Source organism: Heterocephalus glaber, unplaced genomic scaffold (assembly GCF_053883595.1).
Source record: "Heterocephalus glaber isolate CG9 unplaced genomic scaffold, H.glaber_assembly_v1.0 deba00000546, whole genome shotgun sequence".
In the NCBI taxonomy this organism is placed as follows: Eukaryota; Metazoa; Chordata; class Mammalia; order Rodentia; family Bathyergidae; genus Heterocephalus; species Heterocephalus glaber.
This window is the reverse complement of record NW_028258147.1, coordinates 4,929,346-4,955,992: the sequence shown is the minus strand read 5'-3', so window position 1 is coordinate 4,955,992 and position 26,647 is coordinate 4,929,346. Positions and strand designations below refer to the sequence as shown.

Sequence of the window (26,647 nt, the reverse complement as noted above, 5' to 3'; positions counted from 1 at the left end):
TTGTCCTTGGCTCTATTGATATAGTGTATTACATTGATTGATTTGCATATATTGAACCATCCCTGCATCCCTGAGATGAATCCCACTTGATCAGGGTGTATGATCTTCTTGATGATCTTCTGCATTCTGTTTGCCATTATCTTATTAAGGATTTTTGCATCTATGTTCATTAGTGAGATTGGCCTAGAGTTCTCCTTTTCAGTTGGGTCTTTCTCTGCTTTGGGGATCAAGGTGATGCTTGCTTCCAGGAATGAATGTGGGAGTATTGCTTCCCTTTCAATTTCATTGAAGAGTTTAAACAGTAGTGGCAGTAGTTCCTCTCTAAATGCCTTGTAGAATTCAGCAGTGAAGCCATCAGGGCCCGGGCTTTTCTTAGTTGATAAGTTTTTAATGACATTTTCAATTTCATTGGTTGATATTGGGTTGTCTAGAATTTTGAGGTCTTCTTCTTTCAACTTTGGTAATTCATATGTATCTAGGAATCTGTCCATTTCTTCTGTGTTGTCCATCTTATTGGCGTATAGGTTCTGGAAGTAGGTATTGATGATCCTCTGGATTTCTACTGGGTCTGTTGTGATTTCACCCTTTTCATTCCTAATTGCATGGATTTGGGCCTTTTCTTTCCTTTTTCTGACAAGGTTGGCCAAGGGTTTGTCAATTTTGTTGATTCTTTCGAAGAACCAATTCTTGGGTTCATTGATTTTTTTGTATCGTTCTCTTAGTCTCCATTGCATTGATTTCTCCTCTGATCTTTATAATTTCCTCCCTTGTATGAGCTCTGGGGTTGTCCTGCTGTTCTTTGCCTAGAAGCTTGAGGTTCAGCATCAGGTTGTTTAATTGGGCTCGTTCTGTTTTCCTAATATGCGTATTCACTGCTATGAATTTCCCTCTTAAGACTGCTTTCATTGTGTCCCATAGATTCTGATATGTCGTATTGTCTTTGTCATTTAATTGAAGGAACTGTCTGATTTCTTCTTTAATTTCCTCTGTGACCCATTGGTTATTCAGAAGTGTGTTGTTCAATTTCCACATGCTCATGAAATTTTTTGAGTTTCTTTTGCTATGGATCTCCAATTTCATCACACTATGGTCTGATAATATACAGGGAATAACTTCAATTCCTTTGCCCTTACTTGAACATGTTCTATGTGTGAGTATGTGGTCTATTTTGGAGAATGACCCATGTGCAGCTGAGAAGAATGTGTATTCTGATTATGTGGGGTGGAAGACTCTGTAAACATCTGTTAAGTTCATTTGTTCAAGAGTTCGATTGAGTTTTAGTATTTCATTACTTATTTTTAGTCTAGTTGATCTATGTATTTTTGACAGTGGGGTGTTGAGGTCCCCCACTACAATTGTATTAGTGCATATATGACTTTTCATGTCCGTTAGTATTTGTTTTATATAATTGGGTGCACTAGCGTTTGGTGCATAGATATCTATGATTGTCATCTCTTCCTCTTGGATTCTTCCCCTTACAAAGATGTAGTGTCCTTCTTCATCTCTCTTCATCAGTGTTGGTTTGAAATCTACTTGATCTGCCAAGAGGATAGCTACTCCTGCTTTTTCTTGGGTTCCCCTCACATGGAGTATTGTTTTCCACCCTTTAACTTTCAGTCTATGAGTTTCCTTTTGAATTAAGTGTTTCTTGAATGCAGCATATTGTTGGATTTTGCTCCTTGACCCATTCTGCCAGTCTATTTCTTTTGATTGGTGAATTGAGACCATTAACATTGATGGTTATAACTGAGACGTATTGACTTGTCATTGCCATGAGTTTTTTTTTTTTTGTTGGGTTCTCCCCCTTTACATTTAATTTCTTGTCATGCCAGATGGGTTCATTCTGCTTTGTTTCCTGGGGTTGTGATCCTCAATGTCTGTTCCTAGGATATTGTGTCAAATTCTTTGGAGTGCTGGTTTGGTATTCACGAAGTTCCTAAGGTGCTCTTTGTCATGAAAGTATCTTATTTCTCCATCCATTTTGAAAGATAGTTTTGCAGGGTACATCAATCTGGGTTGGAGGCTGTTTTCTTTTAGGGCTTGGAATATGTCACTCCAAGCTCTTCTTGCCTTGATGGTTTGTGTTGAGAAGTCTGCTGTGATTCTGATGGGCTTTCCTTTGTATGTGACTTGTTTCTTTTCTCTAACTGCTTGTAGAACTTTGTTCTTCTGTTGAGTTTCTGGAATCTTAACAATTATATGCCTATGTGTAGATTTTTTTTTATCAAGGCTATTTGGAGTCCTATATGCCTCCCTTATCTGTATATCAAGCTCTTTTCCCCTGCTTGGGAAGTTTTCTGCCATTATTTCTGTGAAGAGATTTTTTATGTCAACTCCACTCTCTCCTGTTTCTTCATTGAGCCCAATCAGTCTTATGTTATTCTTTTTTGCATCATGTAGCAGCTGCTGGATTGATTTCTCATGTTACCTTATAATTTTGAAGCAATTTTTCTTTTCCTGGTCACTAATTGCAATCTTATCTTCTATATGTGAAATGCTGTCCTCACATTGGCTCATTCTGCTGTGTAGACTTTCAATGGAGTTTTTCATGTCCTGGAAATCTATTTGCATCTGTTTTATGGATTCCATTTGTTTCCTATGTTGGGACTGCAGCATATTCCTGCACTCCTCTCTAGATTTATTAATCATGTCTTGCACTAGGGGCACAATTCCTCCTGTTATCTGAGGAATTATTTCTGATTTCATTTTTTCCAGATCCCCTTTTGTTGCCAGTTTAGTGGTTCCAGGTGGTTGAGTGTCAGAGTGTTCCATCTCATTTCCTTTTGAGGTTGCTGTAGGTGGTCTGGAAGTCTGGTTTTGAGACTTATTTTTGTATTTTCTCATTTCGACTGCGGGGGGAGGCTGTTGGTGACTGCCTGGATTACCTCCTCTGAGCTGGGAGAGGTGGGACAGGGGCTGGGAGCAGTGGTAGGGATGGTGACCCAAAAGCCCTTTCCTGTGGGCTGGGAGCAGTGGGAGGGATGGTGGCTGGGAAGCCCCTTCCTCTGGTCCAGGAGCAGTGGGATAGCGGCTCAGAAGCCCCTACCTCTGGGCCAGGAGCCTTGGGAGGGATGGTGGCCTGGAAGACCCTTCCTCTGGGCCAGGAGTGGCTGGACAGAAGGTGGCCCAAAAGCCCTTTCCTCTGGGCTGGGAGCAGCAGGAGGGATGGTGACCAGGAAGTCCCTTCCTCTGGACCAGGAGCAGTGGGTCGGCGGCTCAGAAGCCCCTACCTTTGGGCTGGGAGCAGCAGGACTCAGTACCGTGGTCTGGTGGTCTGGTGGTCTGTTATCCTCTGTGTCTTTGTGGTGTGGAACCAGGTGGCTGTACAGAGGAGCGGGGGGGAGGGTTCCAGTGGATTGTTGCCTGGGTGTGGACTGATTCGGCATGTTCTGTGTGATTCGGGACCTTGGTAGGGCGTGCACATACCTGCCTGTCTGCAGCGGGGTGATTGTGTGTTTTCTGCATGACTCGGGACCTTGGTAGGGCATGCGCAGACCTGCCTGTCCGCAGTGGGCTCTGAAAACTTTTAATTAACATTATCAGCTATTGTTGGTGTTACCTAGCTTTGGAGATGAGTCTTTCTCTTTGCAACTTTAAGAAAAAGATAATGTAAATACTGTGAAAATCATGTATTTTGTAGATGTTGTTATTTAATTATTTTTTTGCTTTCCTCTTTCAAAGGAAAATACAAAGTAAAGGCATTATTGTTAAAATATTTTACAGAGCAAGTGAAATTTTGTGAATGTTAAAATAATACAAAAAAGTTTTGCTGTGAAGGTCAAGTTGCTAAATTGCAGGAACTCAAGTCCTAACCATTAAAAATTAAATCAGCATGGCCAGGCATGGTGGCACACAGGTATAATCCCAGCATTCAGGAGGCTGAGGCAGGAGGATTGCCAGGAGTTCAAGGCCAGCCTGAGGTACATAGTGAGTTCAAGGTCAGCCTGAACTACCTAGTGAGACCTTGTCTCAAACAAACAAACAAACAAATTAGATCAGCTCTAGATTATTGACATACTATATTCTCAGCCTATTCATAACTCATAATAATGAATATGGTGTTATAGTTGGCTAACTAATGCTTTTATAGTTTGATGTGTCACAAAACAATTTAAAATATGGTTATAGTTTTACATAATTACCTTTACTGACTAATTACAAAATCATGTAATCAAACATTTCACCATATATCTCCTTGATCATGTTTGCTTTTAGTCTTGTGAATATCTGGGTCAAATGTAATTTCTTGCTTTAGTTTTTTGAGGAATCTCCATGCTATTTCCATAGTGGTGATACAGTACTAGTTTATATTCTCACCAACAATTTTGGAGTGTTCCCTTTTCCCTGCAGCCTCCCTAGGATTTGTTGATTTCTTGATGATGGCCATTCTTTGTGGGGTAAGATGGAATCTCAATGTTGTTTTAATTTGCATTTCTCTAATGGCTAGTAATGTTGAACATTTCTTCTTGTATATATGAGCCATTTGCACTTCTTTTGAGAAGTGCCTATTCATTTCATTTGCCAATTTTTTGCTTGGGTCTTTTATTTATTTATTTATTTATTTATTTATTTATTTATTTATTTATTTGTATCTCTGTATATTACAGATATTAGTCCTCTGAAGAGTACCAGGCAAAAATTTTTTTCCAGTTCTGTAGGTTGTCTCTTCACTCTGTTGGCTGTTTCCTTTACTGTGCAGAAGCTTTTTAATTTTATATGATCCCATTTGTTGATTCTTGGTATTTTCTGTGCAACCAGGGTTCTGTTCAGAAAGTCCTTGCCTATGCCTATGACTTCAAGAGTTTTACGAATTTTATCTTCCAGGACTTTGTTTTGGCATTTAGATCTTTGATCCATTTTGATTTTAGCTTAGTATATGGTGAGTGTTATGGGTCTAGATTCAGTATTCTTCATGTAAAAATCAGTTTGCCCAGCACCATATATTAAAGAGGCTACCTTTTCTCCAGTGTATGTTTTGGGCCCCTTTGTCAAAGATAAAGCTGAATGTGGTTGGCGTTGTTTTTGCATCCTCTGTTCTGTTGTTTCATGTGTGTTTTAGAATTGTTTTCTCCAGTTCTGTGAAGAATGCTGTTGGTATTTTGATTGGGCTTGCATTCAATCTATATATCAGTTTTGGAAATATGGCCATTTTGACTTTGTTTATTTCTGCATATCCAGGAATAGGAGATTTATCTGTTCAGTTTTTTGTTTGTTTGGTTTTTGTTTTTTTTTTTGGTACAGGGGATCAAACTCGGGACCTTGTGCTTGTGAGGCAGGCGCTGGAACCACTGAGCTAAATCCCCGGCCCCTATCTGTTCATTTTTTGATGTCCTCTTCAGTTTGTGTTTTCAGAGTACCATAGTTTTTGTTTTAGACATCTTTCACTTTGTTGCTTAGGTTTTTACGTAAGTATTTAATTTTTCTTGGTGCTATTGTGAATGATATTTTTTTCCTAATTTCTTTCTCAGTGAGTTAATTATTGGTTTGTGGGAACACTTGATTTTTGTGTGTTGATTGTGTATCCTACTATGTTGTTGAATTTGGTTATTAATTATAGGAGTCTTTTGTGGAATATTTTGTGTCTTCTCTGTAGAGGATCATGTCATCTGCAAATAATGATAACTCCACTTCTTTCTTTCGTATCATAACTTTTATTTCTTTTTCTTGACTACCTGCTCTTGCTAATGTTTTGAGTACTATATTGAACTGGAGTGGTGATACTGGACATCCTTGTCTTATTTCGGATTTTAGAGGGAAAGCTTTTGGCTTTTCCCCATTTAATATGATGTTGGCAGCAGGTTTGTCATAAATGACTTTTATCCAGTTGAGATAAAGTATTATACCTATTTTCTTCAGAGTTTTTATCATGAATGGGTGTTGGATTTTGACAAAGGCTTTTTCTATGTCTATTAAGATAATCATGTGATTTTTGTCCTTGCTTCTGTTTATGTGCTGTTTAAATTTGTTGATTTGCATGTGTTGAACCATCCCTGAAATGAAGCCTACTTGGTCATGATGTATGGTCCTTTATCTCCTTGATTCAATTTTGGTAATTCATGTGTATCTAGGAATCTTTTTCTTCTGAATTCTCCAATTTATTGGCATACGGGTTTGCAAAGTAGTTGCTAATAATCTTCTGGATTTTGTCAGTGTCCGTTACGTTTTCACTTTTTTTTTTTTTTGTAAGATTGGCTAAAGTTTGTCTATTTCATTTATTCTTTTGAAGAATCAGCTCTTTGATTCATTTATTCTTTGTATTTTTTAATTTCAACTTTATTGATTTCTGCTTTGGTCTTTATAATTTCCTTCCTTGTACTAACTTCAGATTTGAATTGTTCTTGATTTTCTAGGACTTTGAGATGCATTGTTAGGTTATTTATTTGGGCTTGCTCTGTTTTTGTGATGTGGATATTTTTCAAAGCTATAAACTTCCCTCTTAGGACTGCTTTCATTCTGTCCCATAAGTTCTGATACGTTGTACCAGCATTATTGTTTAGTACTAGAAACTGTCTTATTTCTTCCTTGATTTCTTCTGTAACCCGTGATTATTCAAGAGTGTATTTTTAAAATTTCCATGTGTTTGCATAATTTGTGTTTTCTTTTGTCATTGATTTCTAGTTTCATTGTGCTATGGTCTGATACTATGCATGCTATAACTTGATTATTTTGCATTTACTTAAGTATGCTTCATTGGCTATATGTGGTCTCTTTTGGAGAATAATACATATTCTGCTGTTATTGGGTGGGTCACTGTAGATATCTATTAAATCCATTTGTTTGAAGGTTTTCTTCAGTACTGATATTTGTTGATTATTTGTCTGGTTGATCCATTTGTGACAGTGGAGTATTGAGATTCTCCAGTATAATTATATTAAGGTTTGTCTGATCTTTTATGTCCAGGAGTACTTGTTTTATGAAGGTGGATGTACTGTTGTTCAGTGCATATATGTTAGTAATTGTTCCCTCTGTTGAATTGTTCCCATAACCAATTTATAAGGACCTTCTTTGCCTTCTGATGAGTTTTGGCCTGAAACCCGCTTTGTCTGAAAATAGAATAGCTACTCCTGGTTTTTTTGTATATGTTCCCATTGCATGGAATATTGCTTTCGATCTTTTGAGTTTTAGTCAGTGAGTTTCCTTTTGGATTAAATGTGTTTCTGGTATATAGCATCCTGTTGGATTTTGTTTCTTGATCCATTCTGCCCATCTGTGTCTTTCAATTGAGGAATTGACATTACCATTCACATTCAGAGTTATTACCTAAGGGTGTTGACTTATCCTGTCATTGCATTGTTTTCCTGTTGCTGATTCTCTTTCTTTCCCTTCTGTTTAACTGCTCACCCTACCTGGTATATTCATTCTGTTAGACTTTATCTACTGTTTGCTTCATTGCCACTTTCTAGGATATCCTTGAGAATTTTTTGGAGTGCTGGTTCAAAGCCAGGATTTTATCCTAAGTATTCTGACACCGCACCTCTCCATTTAACCACCACGTGTATGTGTGTATATATGTACGTATATACATATGTGTGCAAGTATTTATTTTGTATGTTTAGCACATGTTATGTATTTTACATAGAATGTAAATACCTACCTAAAATTCTCTGTGTATGTATAAATTATCTTTTTGTTCCTTTATAGTATAATGTGTAGTTACTGTTTCTCTGGTTCACAGGTTGTGCTTGAGAGATAAATTAATGCAGAAGCCAGTGGGAAGCATTATTGTGAATAATTAGTGTTTATTTCCTACAGGATGTAGAAGGGAAAAAATGGATTTTTACTTTGTCTAGATGGCAAGGGATAAATTTTTCCAAAATTTAAACTTGGAGGTACCTTCAACTAATGTTGCTAACATTCCTTTCTTAGTATTTTACTTAATGTTAACTTTATTGTTAAAATAGTTTGTTTAAATGGTAAGCAAATTCAGAAAAACTATAGTTTTGGTTCTATTTTTTAAATACACACACACACACACATACACACACACACACAAACCAACATCAACTAGTTGATGTGGAGATTGTCTGTGAGCATTTGGAGAAAAGGATTTGCCTGACATTACATCCTTGAGCTGCCTAGGGAGGGTGAGAAGAGTAAATGTCTATGGGGATTGATTATTGGAGGGTCACCACCTTTTGAGAGACATGCAGAGGAAGAGATACTCAAGAGACTGAGAGAACACAGTAAGATGTTGGATAACTCTGAAGGTTGCCCAAAATTTCTTGATAAGTTTGTTATAAGTATGACAGAAGGAATAGTCAAGGATGGCTCTAAAACATCTTGAAAATCTTGTCTACTACTAATTCAAACTGACCAAAAAAAAGGCCAATTTTAAACATTTGAAACATTGTAGACTTTTTTCCCTTTCAAACTCTTAAGTGAAATAAGAATTTGAAGGACATGGCTACATTGCAGGCATAATAGAACAAAGTTTGTTTCTATTAATTTTATTGGTACTTTTAAGGTGTACAATATAATGACATTCATCATTGGAAATTTGCACCTTTACATAATCCATCTTGGTTCTTATTTTTTCCCCATTCCCCTGCCCTCCCTTCAACTCCTCCACCCCTCCCTATCTCCAAAGACTTTGTTTCCTTTTTTTCTTTTTCTCACGTTAATTCCATTCCCTTCTTTTTTTACCCCTATGAAGTTGTTTCTACATACTGGGTAGTAAATTTTAATTCAAATGTCATACTAATTAGACCTTCTTTCATTATACAGCAGCTTAACCAGTGTTGTTGAACTGACTTCCTTATTTTCTTTTGTTGTTATGAAAAATAATTATTCTGTTTAGTTAAAATATAAATTTGGAGGGAGAGCAATATGTTGTGTACCAAGGAAGTAAATAAAGGTACAAGAGAACTGTAATATTTTGCTAGCTTTTAACTTGCCTGAAGTACAGACACCTTACCACTGAGGTTGTCCTCAGCCTGAACACCACAAGATAGAGTCCATTTCCATTTCCATTATCATGTTCCTTACCAGAGAAAAATTGAGTTGTCTTTTCTTTGTTTGTATTATTTTGAAAAACATAACAATTTTTTATAAATCATGTATGATTATATTATAACCAAACTTACATTATCTTACTTTAATAGATAAATAGATCTGAACACACATACACCCCCTTTTAAGAGAACTCTTTTTCTTTTCAGCTTTGGAACAGGTACAACTGAGTTTGATTGTGCTTCTGTTACTCGCTCTTATCTTGGTCAAATTCATTTCTTAGGTCCTGTGTTTCTTGTTTTTAAAAATGGTAAAACTGTATCATCGTAGAATTATTTTAGGGGGTAAGTGAAATGATGTGTATAAAATACCTGATACAGTGTCTCACACAATACAATACTTGACAGGTGGGTGCTGCAGGTGTTTTTTTGTTTTTTTGTTTGTTTGTTTTCGGTACCTGGGATTGAACGCAGGTCCTTACACTTGTGAGGCAGGTGGCAGAACCACTGAGCTAAATCCCCTGCCTGTTTTTTTGTTTTTTTAGTTCTAAGTCTTATTTCCTTGATGAATGTAGTTTGCTGTTGTTGTCTTGGACTGCAGGTGTTTTTTCTAATGTTATTTTCATTGAGGCATGGAAATAGTCTCATTTAAAATATCAAATCAATGTTAATGATACCTTTAAAAAGAGAATATACTCATTTCAGTTTCCAGACTAAGCACATTTTTTAGAAAATCCATTCTATAAATCTAAGCAAGTATTTTTATTTTATAGCTCCTTGTTTTTAATAAAAAAAACGCTGGGCTTTTTTGCAGTTCTAACATGTAAAATATTTGGCATATTCACTGTTTTACAGTTGCCTTAGGTCTCGATTGAATTTTTTTTTTTTTTTTTTTTTTTTGGTACTGGGGATGGAACTTGGGTCCTTGTGCTTGCGGGACAGGCGGCGGAACCACTGAGCTAATTCCCCAGCCCCTCTTGATTGAATTTTTAAGAAGAGGCTAAGAAGTACCTGTTCTTTAGCACTGCATCTTTTTTGTGACCACCTGGCATTGCCATTATGTCTCCAAGGACTACACATCCCCACTGTGCCTGGTGGTGTTCTTACTCTGGATTCCTAAACATGTTTTTTAGATCTCCAGAATAACTCATTTCATATACAGTGGTACCTCGGTGTACAAACTTAATTTGTTTTATAATTTTGAGGAGGATGGCTGGGTTTGTATTTTTGTGAGGAAGATGGCCATGGTCATGTTTGTCACCTGATGCAGTTTGTGAACAGAAGCAAAATTTTGCCAAATGCTTTTGTTTGCAAACAGAAGCTTTCATGAGCTGAAGTATATTACTTTGCTCTGGATCTTGAAGATATTTTTCATGGTTTCTTGTAACTCAAAATAATTATTATTCTTGTTTATATTTTTCTAGGTTTGAAGAAAAGGCCCAAATAGATCCTCTTAGTGCTCTAAAATACTTGCAAAATGATCTGTATATAACTGTGGATCATTCAGACCCAGAAGAGACAAAAGAGGTAAAGAAAAGTGGTAATAAACTTTAGAAATTGAGTATTTTTTTAAAAAATGTCTAACTTGAACTTTTAAAAGAAAATATGATGACGCTAATCTTAAAAGTAAGCCAGGTGTGGTGGCACATACCCGTAATCCCAGCACTTGGAAGGCTGAGGAGAATTACTGCAAGTTCAAGGCTGCCTGGGCTACATAGTGAGTTCAAGGCTAGCTTGAACTAATAGAGAGATCCTGTCTCAAAAAAAAAGTGACACAGAGCAGATAAACTAAATATTAAACAGGCATACTTTCATGTGATAAGAGAATATGCAAGTTATACAAAAAACCCTTGATGTATTTAAAAAAGAATTCTCAGATACAAAATTTTAACTCAGGTATTACTTTTGAACATCAGGAAGAAAACAGTAATTTTTACTTTTTCCATAGTCTCATGGTTCTTTTATGAATTATGTAACAATGCAGCATAAAGTTTTCTTTTGAGGAGTTTGAGGCCAGCCTGTATTACATAGTGAGTTTGAGTCCAGCCAGGCCTATACAGTAAGAGCCTGTATCAAAAACAGAACAATAAAGCTACTGGAGTATCATGTTATCCCAGCCTTGGGGTCACTGAGGCAGAAGGATCACAAGTGTGAGACCATCCTGGGTTACATAGTGAGTTTGAAGCCAGCGTGGCCTATGCTGTATAAAACCATTTGTGTTTGTGTGTCTTTCTCTCTCTGCCTTTCATACACACCCTGCTAGAGCTTAGTGCTGTGACATAGTCTCATAATCTTAGCACTCTAGGAGGTAGAGGCAGGAGTTTAACAGGTTTGAGCCCAGCCTGGGCAATGTGGAAACATAATATGATCCTGTTTTAAGATTTTTTTAAAAGATTGTTGTTGAGTGTGAAGGGCCTATGTTTGATTTCCAATACCAAAAAAAAAAAGGAAACTTTTCTGTTGATACTCAAGTTCTCTAAAGAGAACTTTTTTTTTCTGTAGGGAGAAAGAGAGGTTGGTGGGAACAGAATCCTTGCTGCTACTTTAATGTTTAGTTGTACAAATATTGTAGCAAGATAGCTTGACTGTAGGCTACTAACTTCATTCATCATTAGTTCTTAAACTTTAGAGATCAATAGCTGATCAGGACTTCAGTTTCTTGTTACAGGGCTAGAAGCAGCGTTTTCTAAAGATTTCATATTCTTAAGGGCATATTTGCCCATCCAGTGTGTGACTGTGCCCACAATGACTTTCATGGTTTTACAGTAGCCTCTTTCCACTAACCTTTTTTGGGGGAGGGGTTGGTGGTGGTGATATTGAACCCAGGGCCTTAACACTGAGCTACATCCCAAGATCTTATTTTTTTTATTTTGAGACAGAGTATTGTTAAATTGCTAAGTTGCCCAGGCTGGACTTAAACTTGTGATCCTCCTGTGTCAGCCTCCCAGAGTTCTGGGATTACAGACGTATGCCACCACAAATGTTTCTTTTTCCTAACTTCTGAGATTCCTTTTGACATTTCTTCCTTTTCATTTTCTTTCCTTCCTTTTCCTTTTCTATCCTTGTTCATCTAGCAAATCTGAACTGCAATCCATTTTCCCTTTCACTCCTAGAATTGGTGCGGATGGTACACAGTTCTGTCCCACACATTTCCCTCTTAGCTGTTGATTTTCTTTGGCTTTATAATTGCAATATCAAACAATGCTTTCCTGTCTTTGGCATTGACACAGGTTTTAGATTTAATGTCAGATCACTTTAACACACCAGGTTCATTGTACTTGCAAAGCAATAGAGCCTGCATGTCCTCAGCACCAAAACAGAGGTCATTCATTGTTTTCTGCTGTGATATTAAGTCCTATTTCTCTCACTCACTGTTGGTTACAGCCTGTTACTAGGTAGAGAGAATCAGTGGGACATACTTCAGGTTCCAGAGTGTCCCTGCATGGAGACAGTTGTTTTGTTTTTCTTAGGACTTCTGTCAATTCATGATTCTATTGGAAACACAGGAAATTATTGTAGTTATGCCAAAAAAAGCAGAATATGTTTGGTTTAAGCTATTATGACTTACAACTCTACATAATGTGAGGTCCATTAGTATCAATTTTGTTGGAAATACTTTGAAAGTTACAGAGATTTCCTTTTGATTTCTCCATAATTTATATAAAATGGCTATAATTAGGCACTCATTTTCTCCTTATTTTAAAAACCAAAACAAAAGAATTTCATAGTAAATAATTTCAGCTGTGGGAGCGTTACATGGGCCAAAGATAACAGTTTGTTCTTAAAGCTAAGCTAGTGGGAAAAATCAGGACAGGGAGGTATCTTGAGTTCAGACAGAACCATTTGAAAATTTTTGGTAGTTAAGTTTTTTTTTTTTTTTTTGGTATTGGGGATCAAACTTGGGACCTTGTGCTTGCAAGGCAGGCAGCAGAACCACTGAGCTAAATCCCCAGCCCCTTCTTTTTTTTTTTTTAATAGTATAATGTGTTTTATATGCTATAGACTTCCAAGCCGTTTCCTAAAAGCTTAATCATGTGAGAGTAGTTTAGCCCTAGAAGTTAGTAAAATAGTATTGTGTTTGTTAGCATCAGAATGACCTCAGAAAGTTTTCTCAAAACCATACCCTTATCCAAAGATTCTCCTCTGTCTTTAGGTATAGCAAAAACTAAAAAAAAAACCTCTTTTTTTGGTACCGGTGATTGAACTCAGGACCTTATGCTTGTGAGGCAGGTGGCGGAACCACTGAGCTAAAGCCCCAGCCCTAGAAAAAAACTCTTGACACTGATTGTTACAGGTCTACAAGATTCTTGTTTTGTTTAAAATGTGTGAACAGATTTAACTTTTAAAACTTTTTATATTCCAATAATCTATTTTTGATAAAGAAGTCCCCTGGTGACAGTTAAAAGTGTATATATATTTATAGCATTTGTGAGGCAAATAGATCTCTTTCCTTACAGGAAGTGATTCTACTTGTTAAGAAAGGCCTTGCTGCTATTTATTTTCTGTAGTAACCTGGTTTTGTTTTGTGTGTATGTTTTATAAATTTTTCATTATTTAAATGACTTTAACAGTAATTAAAAGCATTTTTTAAAGATTTTGCGTGTGTGGTTACTATCATGATCATCGGTTGTTGGTTGTTGTGCCTCTTATCAGGACAGTGTGTGGCTACACACACACCCACACACACCCACACAAACTTGGTTCTTTGCTTCTTTTAGTCTCTAGAACATGGGTTCTGAATTGGCGATAAACTTCTATTAAACCTTATACAATGATATGTTTTTCTAGAAAAGCGCTGAAAAAAAGATCCCAAAATCATGTTTACTATTTTTAGAGAACTCTATAATAGAACAGTGCTTCTGCTTAGTTTCCATAATGCTAGTATTAGTCAACAGCTGTGTATGAATTCCCTACAATATGCAAAGCATTGCAGGCATAGAAGATATGTTAGCAAACCAAACAAGATCCCTCCCCATATGCTTACATCCTAGTAGAAGAGAAAATAAATAATAAATATAATAAATAAGTTATATAGTATATTAGAATTTGGTCAGTACTATGGAAAAATAAAAAAGAGAAAAAGAGATAAGCATAGAAGATGAGAATTGGACAGTTGCAGTTTTAAAAGGATGATGATAATAAACCTAAATTAGAAATGAGATTTGCACAAAGATATGAAGGATGTGAGGAATGATACAAGCAGATAATTTGGTGAAGATTATTTCTGGCAAAGGGAGGGCTAGAACAAACATCCTTGGTTAGAAGCATTCTGTCATTGTTCAGGAGAATGGCAAGGTGATCATGGTAAATGAAATAGAGAGTTAAAGGCAAGAATAGTCAGATACAAGGTCAGACAGGTAAGAGCAAGTGTTAGAAGAACAAATTGTGAATAACTTCATAAGCCAGAGAACTTTGGCATTTACTTTGAATGAATAAGGAGTCAGGGTATTATAGAGAAGAATGATATGATATGATATGTTTTAATTGTTCTAACTACTATAAACTGAAAGGGAATGAAAATGAAGACAGAGAGACCCATCAGGGAGATGGTAAAAGTCTAAGCCAGGAATTATTGTAGTTCATATCAAAAGTAGTAGCAGTCAGTAGAGTGATAAATGAAATAGATGAGATATATCTTCAGTATATTTAAAGGTAGGACCAAGAGATTTGTATGATAAATTGAACATAGCATTTAAAAGACTCTAAGTTTTTTGATCTGAAAATCTGGAAGGATGGCATTAACTATCAGCTGAAATGAAAAGGCTCTATAGGGAGCTGTTTGTGGCAGTAGGTGGGGACTGCTTCATAGATTTGAGATGCCTATGAAACAACCAACCTGAGATGTTGAGGTAGTGGTTGGATATGTGAATCCAGAGTTTGGATCTGGGTCTCTAATATCATTTAGTATTTGTTAAAATCATAGGCCTCACATATCAATTCCACTTACTCAAAAAACAGTTTTCTCCCTGTCTTTATGTAGAACAATGAAGTTTGCCTTTCACCTTGGGAGTTAGAAAAGAGGAGCAAATTAAATTCCAAATAAGTACATAGAAAATTAGTGAAATCAGAAACAAGTACTATAATAGAGAAAAATTTTAAAGTGAAAAATCAGTTGTTTGAGAAGGTAACTAAAATTAATAATCCTCTAGCAAGACTTATCGAAAAGAAAAGTGACATATAAAATATCAGCATCACAAAGCAAAAGGTGGTATCACTACAGATCCTGCATACATTAAAAGATAATACAGAGATACTAGAACAACTTTGTTAATAAATTGAGGAATTTGATGAAATGGATACATTCCTTAAAAGATTGAATTTATCAACACTGACATAAGAGGAAATAGATAATCTTAAGGAACTCCTTATTCTATGTCAGGTTTGAATTTGTAAATAGAAACTTTCCAACAAAGAAAAGTCCAGGCTCAGATGGCACATTCTTCCATCTATTTAAGGAAGGGAAGGGAAAAAATTAAACAATTTTATATAGATTTCTGGAAGTCAAAGGAAGACATGACAATTCCTGAATTCTTTTATAAAGCCATCTTAACTCTGGTATAAAATCTTAGCAAAGACTGGGGCCAGGGATTTAGCTCAGTGGCACCATGCCTTGCAAGAACCTTGCAAGGTTCTGAGTTCAATCCCCAGTACCAGAAAACAAAACAAAAAATCTTAGCAAAGACATTACAAGCAGAAAATTATAGATTAATACCTTTCATGAATATAGATGCAAAATTGTTATGAAAATTTTACTCAGTTGAATCCAGCAATATATTAGAAGATTAATGTATCATGACCAAATGGAGGGGAATCCTAGGAATATTTGATTGGTTTAACATTTGAAAATCAGTCACTTGGCCGGGGATTTAGCTCAGTGGTGCCATGCCTGCCTCAGAAGTGCAAGGTCCTGAGTTTGATCCCTGGTACTGAATACAATTAAAAAAAAAAAAAAGTCAGTATAATTCACCATATAAATAGAATAAAGAAAAATCATAGATTATCTCCTTAAGTGAAGAAAAGCATCTAACAAAATTCAAATCCAAAACAATTTTGAAAAAAAAATTGGAGGTTTTATACTGCCTGATGTTATGCTCTGTATAAAGCATTCAGGCAGTGTGGTACTTGCTGAAGGACAAAGAGTACAAAAATAGTCCCACATATATATGACCAACTGGTTTTTACCGAGTCCAATGGAGAAAGGAAAGTCTTCTTAACAAATGATGCTGAATAACTGGATATCTCAATCTGTATTTTACTTTTACACAAAAATTAAGATTACAGATTTAAATATAAACCCATGAAGCCCAGGGCCTGGGATTTAGCTTAGTGTTGCCACACCTGCCTTGAAATCCCAAGGGCCTGATCTCATTGTACCAAAAACAAACAAAAAAACCCAATAAAGCCTGGAGATAAGATATCTTTATAATTTTGGGATAGCCAAAGACTTCTTGGACAAAACAGAGAGACAATTAATGATGAAACAAAAGACTTGAGCCTGATGCCCACCTGTAATCCTGGCACTCTGGGAAGCTAAGACAGGAGGATCTCAAGGATTGCAAGTTTGAGTGCAGCCTAGAAATTTACCAGCTTAGCAAGACACTATCTCAAAATGAAAGATAAAAGGGGCTGGAAATATAGCTCAACCTGGGGTACATAGCAAGAACCTGTCTCAAAAAGGGGTGGGGTGGGAGTACTTTCAGTGGTAAAAATATAATTATCCATGACTGTGGGATCCCATTGTACTTTGTAATTTAGGAATGGCCTATGTGTGCTATTTTCTCACAGTTGGATTTACACAGCAGAGACCTCAGATATTTTACAGGGGCATGCATTTATTTTTGATTTAAGAATACACTATACTAAGAATTCAGTAACTGGCCAGGGATTTAGCTCAGTGGTTCTGCCATTTGCCTCGAAAGCACGCAAGGACCCGAGTTCGATCCCTGGTACCAAAAAAAAAAAAAAAAAATGAATTCAGAAACTATGTCTGGGGTACCAGCCTGGATAGATTAATAGACTCCAAAGTGAGTGATTATATTTTTTATTGCAGTAAACCTGTTGTTCCTTGATTAGTATATACTTTAATAAACTTTGAAAAATAATTGCAAGACTTTGTCAGGTATTTTGGAAAACAGTAATAGCACTCCAATAAAAAAGCAGGCATATTCTTAATCTACATGTGTTCTTCTTGTCAATATTTGGTTGAATGAACCTGTACAACATATGTGCAGCAACATACAGAGGCTAATGGTCAAAGTTGTAGAAGTTGTTTTTCTTCAACACACTAACCAGCTAATTTGCTTTTGTTTTTCTTTACAGTTCCAGCTCCTAGCTTCTGCTCTATTCAAATCTGGTTCAGATTTTACAGCTTTAGGTAAGTGTGCCAGCATAATCCAGTCAGGGGTCCTAGAATTTGAAAGGTTGGTTTTTTATTTCTTTTAAATGAAACATCAGGGGAGATGTCCATCCAAACAAGTGGAGCAAGTTTAAAGGTAGTATGCAACATTTGTGACAGCCTACTAAAGGCTGACTCTCCATCATTCACCACTTTGTGGCTCAGTTTGGGATTCCTGTTATACCAATTGTTGCAGTATGATGTAAACAGATGGCAATAGGGACATGGTCAAGATAAATTAATTTGTTCAATACTGCCTTGGAATTAAGTTTGTATTACTGATATGCTGTGAGATTATACCTGTTGGTTAAATGGTTTTTCTTAGATTATTCTTTGTGGAATTGTGTGATGTCAAGAGAATGGTAATGGGCAAGGCAGTGAAATCAGTTTTGGGAGAAGCAAAAATGAACTCTTTCTTAAAAATGAAGAATTTTCTGTGTTGATATCTTAATTGTTGGGTTCCAGTTGAAACAAGTTTTTCTTCATCATCTCAGCTGTGGGCATCATTCTTTATTAAGAAGTCCTCTCAGTAAAAAATAGTACTCTCAACTAGTATTAATGAACTATTAAAGCAAGCTACACTGTAGTAAAGAGTCTGTAGAAGTTTCAGGGCCCAGAGCTTTAGTCAGATGAATTTCCAAAGATATTTTTGTTAGGATAGCTTCAGCTTTTCAGCAGCATAGTGATCTTTTGAAATATGAGAATTTCCTGCTCTCTACATGTTATTATGAAGTGTAGCTATACAGTGAGTGCACATTGGTCTCATTGGTGCCAGTGCTTTTATTATTTGCCTTACAGTTGAGCGATAGTGTTGACATTTTCTAATATGTATTATGTAATATAAATACTACTCTTTATATTTGGAATAAACACTTTGGGACGCCAGTTTAGTTTCTTCATTGTTTATCTTTTTTTTTTTTTTTTTTTTTTTTTGGTACCAGGGATCGAACTCGGGACTTTGCACTTGCAAGGCAGGCTCCAGAACCACTGAACTAAATCCTCGGCATTGTTTATCCTTTTGTCTCTTAAAGGTTAACTTTGTCCGTAGAAAGTAGTTGAGGTGTCACTGTTTATTGATGAAGGCAATCCCAGATGATGTTCTAACTCTAGAATATGAAGTGTTCCATGAAGCTAGACTGAACAAACTTGTAAAACATGACTTCAGTAGGTTCACCTAAGGAATATTCCGTATACTTGAGGGCTTTAAAAGAAATGTCTTCAGGCTACTAGAAATTACAACCCTATGATGACAGAGAATCTGGGTATAAACATTATTTTAGAAAGCTCATGCCCTTCTAATTTTATCATTTGTAGCAGAGATGTAGTAATATGTGAATTGGGAACCTTGCACATAGATAGTTTGAATGAATGTGTCTTCTTAGGCATACTACAGCCCAGAGCCTTCATTTTAATGTATTGGTAAGCAGTACTAAATTATCTCTGCCTAATTTTTAGCCCTTAGAACAAGAATTTCTTGGCAGTATTTAAAGATGTTAGCATGATATCAGCAAATATTTTACCTTCATCTTAACTCCTTTCTTCTGTATCTGCCATGTTCCCTGCCAGCAAACATATTTTGTCAGGAACAACTTGTTTTACTTGGATTCTGAACAAACCTCAGATGTACAAAGAACAATACATACACAACAGAGAAAAATACAAAAAGGGACATTCCTGTGAGATTCTGTCTGAAGGGAGGCTGTATAGTTTAGTAGTTAAATTATAGCATGGTAGTTATGAGTCAGTCAAGGGTAAGTACCAGCTCTGCTGCTGGCTAATTTTAAAAGTAACCTGGGACCAGGAATAGAGCTCATTTATAGAGCACTTGCCTAGCGTGCATGAAAGCCTGGGTTTAATTCCCATTACACAAAAAAAAAGAAAAACGGTAACCTTGAACAAGTTACTTAAACTTGCTAATTATCAGTTTCTTCATAATAGAGGAAATAAAAGTAATGTATCTCTTGTTTTTTAGAGCAGTCATTGTTTTTGGTCAAAATATTAGTAATATAGTGATAGCTAGTTAATATTTTTTTTATGGGAGCAGATGTTATTCTAAGCATTTTTCATGTGATAGCTCATTTAATCTCCACCACTAGGTGATCCTCTTTTGTATATGAAACCTGGGATGCAACGAGGCTAAATAAAGTACCTTGCCTAGGAATAGTGCTAGTGGGTGATAAAACCGTGGTTCAGACCTTGTCAATATGGGGCCAGGGATTTAGCTCAGTGGTTTTGCCACCTGCCTTGTAAGTGCAAGGTCTCGAGTTCAATCCCTGGTAGGAGAAAAAAAAAAAAACCTTGTCACTATGGCTTCTGAGCTCATTCTCTTAACCATCAACTAACTATACTGCCTCTAACAGTTTACCAGTTTCCAGTTCTCTGAGGAGAAGTTAGTTCCTCATTCCATTTTATGGTGAAAATATACTGAGAGAAATGTAGTGGTTAGGAACAAGGGATTAGAATAATTATCATTTTTTCTTAGCTCTGCAGTTTATGTCATTGTGTTACTATACTTCCACCCCCCACCCCCACCCCCAGTCCTGGGGATCAAACTCAGGACCTTGTGGTTGCAAAGCAGGCACAGTGCTACTGAGCTAAATCCCTGGGCCCTTCCACCTCTTCTATTGTTTTTGTTTTTTTTAATTGACTACAAAGCTTAAGATTCTCCTTAAATGACCTCTCTCAATCTATCCTCTATCCTCAAATATAATCATATCTGGTAGATCTTTACACATATACCCCTGTATAAAGAGACATATAGATGCAGTTGATTCTCATTATTCAAAACAATTACATTTATAAAGTCACGGGGACCTTTGAATTAATGATTACAGCATTATTGGTCCTATGAGAAATAAAGAGTTAGGTTTCTGTGAGCCTCTGGTCAAAATACTTTTTCAGCTGATCAATATATAACCTTTACTTGTATGTATTTCTGTTTAAAGATTTCTTATTTAATATATTATTGTTTCATGAACATTGAATTCATGGTCAGCAGTACCTTAACTCATGCCTGAATGAAGCTTATCATGAAAATGCTCTATAAAGCACATCGTGGCCTTCCTACACTTAGAAACACTAGACTCTTGCCCATTTTAAATAGTGAAGTCACTAAAACACACAAAAATGTGGCCTAAACAGAATGTGAAAGTACAGTTAAATTTAGTATAAACTGAAACAAGAAGGCATAGATCATCACATAGTTTAACCTTGGGTGATATGGCTTGAAACTGTTTCTATGAAACTATATGAGATCTTTTATATTAACTGAAATGATAGCTACATATTGATCCAAAGTAGGGACCTACCATAATTTAACCATTCATCTAATGCTGGGATAAGTTTCAGTTTTCTTGTTGGTAAATAGTAAAAATAAAATGTACTTCTGAGCGTTAAATTGGCGTAGCACATTGCTCTGTAATTTGAGCACTCAGTAAATAAAAATAGATGGGCTCTGGACACAAACATGGGTTCACATTCTGTCTCTTCCCTCACCAATTGTGAGACCTTATTAAATTACTAACTCTTTAAGTTATCTGAAAATGGATTTTATTTACTATTTTGTGGCAGTGTAGTGTGGTCATACAAGCATTGATCAAAAACTATGGTATGTATTTAAATTTTTAAAAATTATTACAATGAAAGACACATTGCTATTAATCCCCCTCAAAATACTTTCCCTCACTTCAAACACACTTAGCTCACTGTTCTTACTACTTTGTGAAACAGTTCTGGAAGTCCTGTTTCATGAGTACATTTATAAGGCATAATTTAAAAAAATATATATTGGGCCGGGGATTTAGCTCAGTGCCACTGCACCTGCCTTACAAGCACAAGGTCGTGAGTTCGATCCCCAGTACCACACACACACACAAAATACATTTGGTGATTGCTGCTGCCAAGTGCCATCAATGGAAAGATGGGCTTGTAAAAATATTACAGTATATTGCCACTTACCTGATTCACAGGATCCAAAACCATGCAATTTGTTTGTGGTTCTTCACCAAAGCCAAAATGACCATAAAAGATAAACATTTTTAATTGATTCAACCACCCTAGAGCAACTTAAGACACTCATGAAAGAAGTCTAGCACTGTTTCAGAAAGTGGCAAGAAATGATGTGATAAGTATGTTTTGAAGGAAGAGGGAGTATTTTGAGGGGGTTTAATGGCAGTGTGTCTTTCACTGTAATTTTTAAAATTCAAACATTCACTGTAGTTTTCAATCATGCCTTATACATGAAGTACCTTGCATATAATAGAAACTAATTGTGTCCCTCCCTTTTAAGTCATTTGATCTCATGAAAATGGTATTACTTCATTGGAATATGTTATAGAATCACTATCTTTTCTTAAAAATATATATCCTGCATTTTTGCAAATTCAGTACGAAATAATAAAACAAAGAAGATAAAAACTATTAGAGTTAAATATATAAAGAAACATCAGTAGGAAAAAAGTGAGAGAACTAAATCTTTCTATTTCAATGCTTAAACTCTGTACTATCAGCACGGTATATTCTAAGGACCATAAAAGCAAAGAAATCTTGTTTTTGTTGGTAGTAGTATAGGTATAATAATTCTAGAATTCTTTTCATATGTATTTTAAGTTGAGCAAATGAGTAAAATATTATAATGTTGCTGGGAGGTATTCTTACTGGAAGAAAGGAAATTAGAATGGGATAAAAGAGGAAGAATCCTGTGAGATTTTTTAAAAAATGGAATTAGCAATAAAAATATAAATTAATGATTTTTTAAAAAATGTATAGGCCTACAAACTATGACACCTTGGTAATTAGTATAATTGATCTTGAGTTTCTAAATATAATTTGCTGCAAAAAAGAATCAGGGATTTTTGGAGAAATGCCTGACTCCAGAGCTGTGCAATGATGAGCTTGGATATCTTCCTGTATCAGAAGGTAAAGGCGTGTACCAAAAATCAATGAGTGTATTTCAGAAAGACACAGAAACCAACTCTAGAGGCCAAATCTGGAACAATATGAAGTCTCAAAATGAATGATGATAGTAATAAGTATAACATTAAACAACAGAAGAATTTAGGAGTATATACTGACCCAAATAAATAAGTGAAATGGAAAGAGGGAAAAAATGTTCTTCATAATAAATGTCAACTAAAAGCTTTAGAAGGAATTGTAGAGTTAGAAAATCACCACCATATAAATAATAATTGTTTCAGCAAGAATCATCAGTTACCGTTACTATTGGGAAACAAGATTTTATACAATATCAAACTATCTCCCCATCCAGTTAATGAAAAAGTGGAAAAGAACAACCTACATTGGAGAAATTTTTCATACACCAACTTAAACATTTGATAAAAGTATCACCAGTATTGGGACAAATTACCACGTGCCTTCTGAGTTGATGCACTGAGAAGGATATATAGAATCGTTTCTGAGGTATTCTGGCTAAAACATCATAAACTGCGTCTGATCATGAAAAACTAATCATAGAACCCAAATTTAACATTCTATTCATAACTTCTCTGTGCTCTTCAAAAATACCTGTGTTAAGGGCCGGAGATTTAGCTTAGTGGCACCGTGCCTGCTTTGCAAGTGCAAGGTCCTGAGTTTGATCCTTGGTACCCCCCCCTTCAAAAAGTCTGTGTCATAAAAGACACTGAGACTGAGGAACTATTTCAGACTAAAGAGACTCAAACACTAAATATAGGGCTAAGGATGTAGCTCAGTGGTAGAGTGCTTGCCTAGCATACACACAGCCCTGTGTTCAGTCCCTGGTATCCCCCTCCTCAAGAGCACACTATATAGAATGTACAATCTTGGATTGGGTTTGATTTTAAATTAGTGAGAAAAATGACTGTAGACATGATTATTTATTAGGACATCAATGTTAAATTCTCTGAATTTAGTATATAGTGGTTGTGTAAGTGGATGTTCTTGTTCTTAGCTGAAATGTGCTCAAGACTATAGGGGGAAGAATTTATTCTCAAGTAGTTTTACAAAATTATTATGAGTAGGTTATAAACACACATAAGAATATATCTGCAAAATGTTAACAGATGAATCTAAGTGAAGAATCTGAGTATTCACTGTACTCATTTTGAAACTTGTCTGTTGGTTTGAAAGTTTTCAAGTAAAAAATTGAAAATAAAGCAATTTGGAAAATTCAAAAAGCATAATATAGAAAAAAGATTATAATCTCACCAATCAGAGATAAGCTTTGTTAATATTTTTAGAGTATTTCCTTCTATTCATTTCTGTGATATGATAGTAGGCTTTGATAAAAGCTCAGCTCAAAGGAAGAAATATTTTCCCCTCAAACTTAAAACAGTAAAAATTTTTAAAATAAAAAGGAAATGTACCCTTCTTGAGACATTGTTTATTTTCTTCCAGGAAACTGGTATCCTTGGCAGTGTTATATTCTATTCCTGTTCTTTACAAAATTAAAACAGATTGGACCTAAAACTGTATTCTAAGTTGAATGGAAATCAGTCTGATTTAAAGCAGTTTTCATTGACTCATTATGGCATCTATAACGCTGTGGCTCTAGTTCTGTTTCTGATGGCATGCCGCAGGGCTCACATGTCTCAGCCGTTTCAGCAACAGGAAAATCATATGTTTTGTCATTTAAATATCTCATTTGCATATAAAATTGAAGCACCTGAGATCAATATACCAGATGACTGAAAGAAGGAGGCATCTCATTGAATGTTGCATTGGCTGGTAGGAACTTGAAAATTAAACTTTTACTAGAGGTTAAGGAAGGAATATCTTTAGAGTAACAGTCCCAACTTTTTAATAATGTCATCCACTTTCTAATATTTTTCTGAATAAAAGTAGTTCATTCTGTATTCTTATATAATATATACCAAGCAGAGAGCCTGCCACATGGTACTGTGTAACATACGATATTTACTATGTGCCAGGCACCATTCTACATATTATTTGTTTTGTTTCTTTCAGTTATCTACATTTTTATTCAGTTCTCTGATAGTACCTCCAGCTCTCAGAGCCTCAGTGATTTTTAAGCCTCTTCTTTTTCATTTGTTTATACCAAAACATTTATTGGTACATTTTAGGCATACATAATGATAACACTCATCGTAGGGACTGAAATTTCTTTAATGGACTAACAGAGGAAGACCTTTGTAAGGAATAGAAACCAATATTACTTAGTTACTAAAGTGCCAATCTTTTTGCTAGGTACTTTACATATAATTGCATTTAATCCTCACAATAATCTTATAACATAAACGAGATTGTCATAGATGTACAGCTGAAGAAAAGGAAGTGCTTTTTCCATTGTACATTGCTGCTTTTCTGAACTAACTTTTCTGTTACATGTTGAGTTTTAAACACAGTGGATGAGTTTGTATGTTCTCTCTTCTTCACCAGGCTTTTCGGATGTGGATCACACCTATGCTCAAAGAACTCAGCTCTTTGACACCTTAGTAAATTTCTTTCCTGACAGCATGACTCCTCCTAAAGGCAACCTGGTAGACCTCATCACTCTGTAACTGAAGAGTCACTGGGCACACAAGTGGAGAACAGGAGTCACTTTCAGTGTTTGGATTGCAACTCTTTTGACTGAAGTGAAGCTGCAGTGATTGAGGACTGCACCAAAGTGTTTGAAGGGATCTTTACCGTCACAAGTTTTAACCCTCTTCCTTCATACCTGACCTCAACCCCATTCTCCTCATCTTATTCCTAAATTAGGCTAATAAAGTGAAATTGGTATTCTTTCCATTTAAATATATATTTTTTCTTACTTTAATTTTTAAGAGTGAGTATAAAAGAAAAAATTAAGCAATTTATCCTTTTCTAATTTTTCGTTTCTTTTTAACAGCACTACCAACAGGCTCAGTGCTACAAGAATTTGGGGTTTTATTGTTGGGTTGTTTTGACTTTTGTTTTCTCTTTCATCCCTTTCACTTTACTTCACATCATACAGCTGCTTGTAAGTGGTGTCGCTAGTTTACTTCTTTATTCTTAACAGGTGTATAGTTCTGTAGGACAGTTGATGTATGTTAAAGTGATATATGTGGTTGATTTGTCTTGTATTACATTAAACAATAGACAGGTTAGAGGGCTCAAATTTGCACCTATTGCCATAGAACTAAAAAATGAAATTTAAGATTAACCAAGTCACCCTATCAGAGATTGGTGGTGTATAATGTTTCATGTTATATTTTATAGTAGGTATTACAGTAGCATTTGGCTTTCAGTTACAGAAACAAACTAAGAAGAGCCATTCTAAAAATGGCCACCAGGAAAGATCCAGTAGTGATTAATATATTTGTTGATATCTTTGTAGTAATTCTGAAAGAAAATGACTCCTCTGGTAGAGCTGTTCAAAACCAGGGCTCTCATTTCTCCTGTGTGCCATCTCTTTTTAGCAGTTCATTTGGAGGCACATGGGAGGTGAAGGGGAGGTTCATACTTGTGCATTCATTCTTTCTGTACATCTCCTTCTATCTACTTCTAAATATCAGTATGTTGAAGAGTAATGATTTGTGATTATCCATTGGTCTACAACTGACAGACATGTCATTGAGCACATGGACCAACCTTTTTTAAATGCTGAAAAAAACTAAAGGTACAAATTTTTTTATGAAATAGGTATAATAGATGGGCTTTTCCATGGTTCCATTTTTGTGTAGAAGTGGAGGTATGTATCTTCTAGTGAGATGCTGTAGAATGTAATATGAGAAACCTAGATCTGACTAGTGTTTACATGTGCTCAAAAGGTGTGCTGATGACACCCACCATGCTAATGGCAAACTCAGTGTAATGTGCATCTGTCAGCTATTAAGAGTGAATGATTTCATGATTGAGTATATTCCCGAGTAGTAAGATTAAGCCTCACCAGAGAGAAGAAATTGATGTGCACTTTCAAAAAGTGTGATATATAGGAATGAGATTTTTGAGATGTCTTTTCACTCTCTTTATTACATGGTTTTTCTTCTTTTGGGAATGGACAGACTATTTTTTTGCTAGTTCCTGGCTTATGTCGTGCGTGGGCTTCTTGACTTTCCAAGCATCCCAAAGCAATTAATAGTGATTTGTTAAACCTTTAGATCTGTACCTTATCTTGTGAAAAATATATTACACAATTCAGCCAGTACCAAATTGTATAGATGCATAGTAACCAATTGATTACACAGTTGGATAAATTCATTCTATTTGCAGACTTGTACAGTTTTGTAAAATGATTCTTCTGATTGACAGCCAAGAACATAAAATATTAATATCACTAATATTATAGCCTGTTGGATTTTATTTTATGGAGACAGATGCAAATCAGAATGTTGACAGGGAAAAACTT

The 26,647-nt window shown here is 35.7% G+C and overlaps 1 protein-coding gene across 4 annotated transcripts in view; it reads left to right on the top strand.

Annotated features, from left to right (window-relative positions):
- The window catches only part of Mkln1 (muskelin 1), a 175,005-nt gene extending 149,927 nt beyond the window's left edge, over positions 1 to 25,078 (top strand). For all 4 annotated transcript variants that reach the window (XM_087204420.1, XM_087204419.1, XM_013076486.3 and 1 more), the window contains 3 exons: positions 10,373 to 10,475; positions 17,268 to 17,322; positions 24,718 to 25,078. In XM_087204420.1, the coding sequence (XP_087060546.1) occupies positions 10,373 to 10,475; positions 17,268 to 17,322; positions 24,718 to 24,839 (280 nt within the window). In that variant the 3' untranslated portion in view covers positions 24,840 to 25,078. The remainder of the gene's footprint in view (positions 1 to 10,372; positions 10,476 to 17,267; positions 17,323 to 24,717) is intronic.
- The last annotated feature ends 1,569 nt before the right edge of the window (positions 25,079 to 26,647 follow it).